Source organism: Amblyomma mixtum, chromosome 5 (assembly GCF_055824585.1).
Source record: "Amblyomma mixtum isolate Tamu chromosome 5, ASM5582458v1, whole genome shotgun sequence".
NCBI lineage: Eukaryota > Metazoa > Arthropoda > Arachnida > Ixodida > Ixodidae > Amblyomma > Amblyomma mixtum.
In genome coordinates this window covers 98,513,140-98,519,139 of record NC_143016.1, presented here as the reverse complement: position 1 = coordinate 98,519,139, position 6,000 = coordinate 98,513,140, and the positions used below count along the sequence as shown (strand labels likewise).

Below are 6,000 nucleotides of genomic sequence, written 5' to 3'. Positions count from 1 at the left end.
CAGCAGGCTGGTTAACTAATAGTGAATAGGCAACTTTATAACTGTTAATGTTAAACTCCTTAATTATTGAGAGGCTTGTAGCCGCCCACCATAAGTAGTATCCACATCAGTTTTTAGAATTTCGAAAATGCGGTTACACTCGGCGCAGTGGCAAGAAAAAAAGGCTATTTCGACGAGTTACGTGCACTGGAGAGGTTGCTTTGCCTGCAAGCTTCTCAAAGAACATGTATTTTGGCGCGATGTAGCCAAAATTTGTTGGGCAACAGCGCCAAGGGTAACCGCGTTTTCGAAATTCTAAAACATATGGATATTACGTACGATGGGCTACACGCCTCTCAGTAATTAAGAAGCCTAACACTAATAGTTAGAAAGTTAGCTATTCAGTACTAGTTAACCAGCCTGTCAGTGAGCACATCATAGCTCTATTCTGGTGTACCACACCGCTGCCAATTCTATGCCGAAAAAAGTGCTCACGTAACTTTGAAAGCCTATTTAAAAAAAATTGTGTAAAGTCTTAGGCGAAACACTATAATAGTGATACGGGAACCAGGCCAAATGACGTAGTCGCTATTATTTCACAACTTTGACAACTAAAAAAACAAGGAAAAAATTTTGACGCTACTTTCCTAAACGAATGAGTCAGAATACACAACTCGTATGTACTAGGTTAACGTGGCGGGTACTGTAGCCCGCGAGCGAAAGCCGACACACACAAGGTTGCTTGGTTCCTTCGTGTGCATTGCGCGAATAAAGTAAGTTCAGAACCCTGCCGTTCGACCGGCGCTGACTATATGCGCGGAGGAAGACTTGAGATTACGGGAATAACATTGACGAGGTGGCAATAGTAGATGACAGCGGCAATCTTTGACAGGAAACTTCATCGCAGTGGCTCGAGATGATCGTCCGTGCTTTCATTGCGAGATGACGGTGAATATTAGAAAGACGAGTTAAGCCTTGAAGTTACTGGAGGTCTCCCCGGAACTCGGCAGCATAAATACAGAGCAGACGCACACAGAAGTCGAGTATAAGCCTGCGTCTGATTGTTAAATCTACGCGCGTCTTCCCAGCAGCAAAAAATGCTGGCTAAGCTCGAGTGCCTTATCGTTTACTCGTCTTAAAAGCTTCCACAGTGCACAAATGTAGCAAGCAACTTACAGTGTATTCCTCACCAAACAGGTCAAGCCAACCGGCGGCAGCAAAATTTTGAATTATTGCAGCTTGCTGGAGACTGGCAATCATAATTTCCGTAGTTCGGCAGTTTTTCACAGAGATAAAAACGTGATGATGTCCCTACTCCTGAACGTTTCATGACACCCGGAGAACTCCAGCGACCTCAGGCTTTCGTTGAGCAATGGTGGAATTGCGTACAAAAAAACATCCCTTCCACCAAGCATTGACCGACTGGCAAAAAAAGCCAGCTCGTCACTAAAACGCGTATTGTAACAATGTTTGCACTGTTTGCCTTGCATTTTCCTATAAGGCAGTGACGAATCAGTGGTGAAGACCCAGATGCCCAGAACGCTAAAGTGCGAAACGTTTGCGGCTTTTTCTTCCAGGATGCGCAGCGCGCCGAACACCTTCGAGCGTTGCGCACTGACGACGACCCGCTATACTTGCACGTATACTGCGGGCGGCCCCACTGTAAGGAGGAAAAAAATGCACTTGCGGAGATGATGGAACAAAGACTACCCGCATGAAGTCACACATAAGCGGGCGGCCCGGATGAGAAGCCAACGCGCCACACGCACTCACTCGCACGCACTCAGCACACACTCACGCACGTGGGTCAGTGTGTGTGCAGAACAAGGCCTCTGTCGGAGCACGACGTCGCACTCCTCGCGTACTAAGCTACACCCAGTACTGGTTTTTCCTGAGCACGGTGGTGGGCGCCGAGAAGCGCACGTCACCGTTCCAGTCGTCGCTCTCACTGGCGCCCTCTGAGGGCGTCTTGGCCGCCTCAACGTGTCCCAGAGGCGTCACCTTGCACGTAGGCACCGCGGGACTCACTTCTGTCCCCACGGCGCCGGAACCCGCGTAAGGCGGCGGCGGCAAGCAGTCCAAGTCCGCGTGCGCCGTGGCCGCCGCCACCACCGTCGGGGGCGGCTCGCTGCTGCTGCTCGACGGAGACGTGGGCGGCGGGGCCGGAGGCGCGGGCAGCTCCTCCGGGAACGCCTCTCGCGGAGGACCGCGCGACGACGACTGCGCGCTGCCTCCGGACTTGTCGCTGCCGCTGCGCCGGGAACGACACGCACCGCACGCGACCCCGGCCACAGCGACGACGGTGAGGAGCAGCAGCACGCCGGCTGCGACGCCGATGACCACGAGGTGCTCGTTGGTGAGCAGCGGCGCCCTTGGACCCGTCTCGACGACCCCAGGGGGCCGCTCGCCCGCCGTGCCCACACTCGTGTTGTCCGCGGGGGACAGAGTGCCGGTCGGCGCCGTCGGTGCGTGTGACGGCGTCGCCGCCCCGACGCCCGGGGAAAGAGAGCTGCCGCCCGTCTGAACTTGCACCGAAAAGCGGCTGCTACCGGGCTGCACTCCGGGCGCCGTCAGCTCGAAGTCGAAGTGGTCGTTGACGACGCCGGAGGGGGTGTCAGCTAGCGTGTCTCTCCGGTGGGCCCGGTAGAAGACTGTCTCGTTCAGCACGTCCTCGTGAGTGAAGTGCAAGACAGCTGTCTGCGAGGTGCCGTTGGAGAGTAGCAGAAGGCCGTGGACAGGCTGCCGCGTGACGCTGTACCTGCGTGAGCGTGATGTCACAGAGAGGTGTCGGCAAGTAGCTGGGTGTGGGGTGCTTGAGTACGTCGGTAGCTTTAGGAGTCGCCCGGTGTCAAAGAAATAGACAGGAAGCTGTCCTTAAATCTGACCTGCACCTGCAAACCGCCTTTACTGATTTGATATGAGCAAGACCCCAGCAAAAAAAAAAAAAAAACGGGGACACTTAAGCGCCGCTTTAAGGGTACGGCGCGATAGGGTTGTAGATGTAGCGGGCATCTGCAGCATGAAATTATACTGCTCACCAGATGCGAGACGAATACAGGCGGTGATTGAAAGCGATGCTCTCAGGACAGAAAACTGATTCATGCAGCCAAGGTGACTGCGCACGCTGGGCGCGAACACGGACGGCGTCGAGTAGCGGCTCTGTCTCGTCTTCCACTGCGTTGCCGCCGGCTATGGTGCTGCTACAGCTTTGGCGCAGAGACGCTCCGCGGCGCGTCTCAGTTATGGGGGCCGCCTCATGTCAGTGAAACTACACCAATCAATTGCGCCAAGCTGCCATGCCAACCGACCAATAGGGTTTTAACGTTTGCGCTCACGGCCAACGCACGGCCTGTGCCGACGACGCCGAAGACGCCGAATTTTCTTCATAACGGGACCCTTAAAGCTACGGCTCTATGACTTTGATAGCATAAAGCTAAACTAAGCAGTTGTTTTCACTTGCCTATTTTTCATGAATCATACTTGATGGTTTCTATGAGACGGTCACCTGGCGTTTGGTCTATTTACTTCAATTTGCTGATTTCCTTTGCCTTACAAACAAAAAGTAGTAAGAAAAAAGAACGCGAGAGACAGTAGGCTATGAGGCTGCTCCTTAACAGGCCGCATATCAATGGCTTCAGGCGAGATTTTGTGTCTGTGCTGTGAGCCCTCACGAAGAACCGAATTACAGAAGTTAGCGAAAAGTATCAACTTACCGTGGGTTTCCATTCGACCGAGCCGCCAGCTTCGATGCGTCCAAATGGTCCACAGTTATGAGTACCGAGCGGCCTGCCATTGCCTGTAGCGGTCGTTGTCTCACAAGCGCCTCAACTTTCACTTCCACTCTCCGAACGACGACTGGACTCGTACCGCAACTCACAGCGATTGCAAATGCATCTTTGGAACTGCTGAGGTCATGCTGTTCGTAGATGACGAGCCCTTGTTCAAGGTCTCCTTGCGTAAAATCGTCCACAGCCGCTCCGTCCGGAAACACCAAATTCCCGAAACGCGGCGCAGAGGTGACGTTGTAGAGCAGGTCGTCCATATCGGCGTTAGTCCATGCCCCAAACACTGCCGGAGTTAACACTGCCCTTAGGTCACCTTGTTGCAGAACGAGGTCGGTACCATTCGCCAGACGCACCTCCACCGGCTCTACGTTTAAAGTTAGAATGAACGGTTTGCTTGGGTGAACGCCATCACTGACAATAAAGTTGAATGTGAGGGGTGATTTCGGGGATCCGTTGTGGACTACGTATATCCTGCCATCGTCTATATCTTTTTGCGTAAAGTTTGTTAGCGATGTTCCGGAGTCCCCTAGGACAAGGGTTGCGGCTCCAGTCTCGTCATTTTTTACCACTCTGTAAACTATCTGGCTGGGTGCTCCGTCGTCGTCAATAGTTCTGACGACGTCGCGGGTGATAGCAGTTCTGTACCCTTTTGTTATGCGCATGACAGGAGAGGGTGTCTCTAAACTGAACGGCTTATCATTGACTGGTTCTACCGCTACTTTCAACGTGCTGTTGTGCAGTGCCATGTCGCCATGATCCCCTTCTGCCGCAGTCAGAAACAAGCCCACTCCAAAAGAATCGTCTAAAGTCTCAGAATCATCGTGCACGTAGACCACGCGGTCCAACCTGTGCGCTGATATGCATATTGGTACGCTGGCGTTTTTCTGGTCCACTTCCAGCCACCCGCGCACTGGCTGAGAGAGCAGGCAAACACGAAGCCTCGGAGGCACGTCGGGCTTGCCACGCCAGAGCGCTTCCAACGCTCCCACGTCCAGCGCTGAAGATAACGGCACCCTTCCTCCTTCGGACACCCGGAGCTGTCCGAGAACCGAAGCCAGGGAATCGTCCAAGGCAATGCGGATAGCGAACAAGATGTTCTTGACGGGAACAGCGTTGGGAGTCTCCAAATCGACCACAAAGGAGTCGTACTCAACTGGGGCGGACATGGGGGATCTGTGCTCGTACAGAACCAAGTAGTTGTCGATGTCCGCCTGCGTGAATCGGTTAAGCTGGGCCAGAGTTCCGTCACTGGGATTTTCACGCAGAAGCCGGCCCAGGCGTGGCGTGCGTACGACCACGAAAGAGACGTCGCGAGTGTGGTCTCCGGTGCGAGCAAGGAGGTGGTCGCGCGTGATGGACTGCTGGCTTCCTGGAAGTACACTGAGCGTCTTGTTGTGCTCCAGGCGGATCTTGAGGGGCCGCGCATTCACGGTGAACACGTGTGGCGAACCTTGATTGAGGCCATCCGTCACCTGGAATTTGAAGCCTCCGGCGGGTGAACCTGCGTGAAGGTGAGGCGTGTAATTTGAGGTTTCGCTCCCACAAGGTGCCACATGTAGGAACCTGCGCGTGTTAATCCTGCGCGTATTATAAGCGGCTCGTCCCTTTTAAACCACTGCCAGTATGGTGTTCTCAGACCTGATTGAAAGCTTTCAAGAGGTACTGTTTTTTCGGAGCTGTCAGCGTTGAAGGTAGAAATACAGGGTGATCAAAATTAAGCTGTACAGATTACCTAAAAGTAGGCGCAGAGAGGTAAGGGAAATCCTCCGTTGCGCATAATTTATGCGGCCAGGGGGAACAAACTAGAATGATTATTGTGGTCTTTAGGTACCTAATTAACAAACGTCATTAATGAAGTTTTTTAGTGAGTGCAGTAAGCAGGCATGTTTATATTGGGAACTAGGAGGCAGACGTATACCAACCCGATTCCATTCGGTACAAGTCTAGCTCGCCTGTGCTCCGAAATATTCGCGTCTAAATGTTCAGCTCGATCTATCTGTGAAACTGTGCATGCAAGGCGGTGATAGGATAGGATAGGATAACTTTATTCGGCTCTAGCACAAGGTTTTTTTATGTGGTCAGATGAGTCCATCCGCAACGGTCGGTTGCCCCTATTCCAGGGCTCCGCTGGATGCTGCCGTCAGCTGAGCTCGCCGTATCAAACCGATCTGGTCATCGCGGCAGTCGCTGGAGAGCAGACCCTCCCATTGCTCCACACTTGGGTTTTGTATAACTG

The 6,000-nt window shown here is 53.1% G+C and overlaps 1 protein-coding gene across 1 annotated transcript in view; it reads right to left on the bottom strand.

Moving 5' to 3' along the window:
• Positions 1-401: 401 nt before the first annotated feature.
• The window catches only part of LOC149343135 (chondroitin sulfate proteoglycan 4-like), a 150,456-nt gene continuing 144,857 nt past the window's right edge, over positions 402-6,000 (bottom strand). The window contains exons 14-15 of the mRNA XM_089545660.1: positions 3,693-5,265; positions 402-2,737 (exon numbers count right to left, since the gene is read on the bottom strand). Coding sequence (XP_089401786.1) covers positions 1,849-2,737; positions 3,693-5,265 — 2,462 coding nt within the window. The 3' untranslated portion in view covers positions 402-1,848. The remainder of the gene's footprint in view (positions 2,738-3,692; positions 5,266-6,000) is intronic.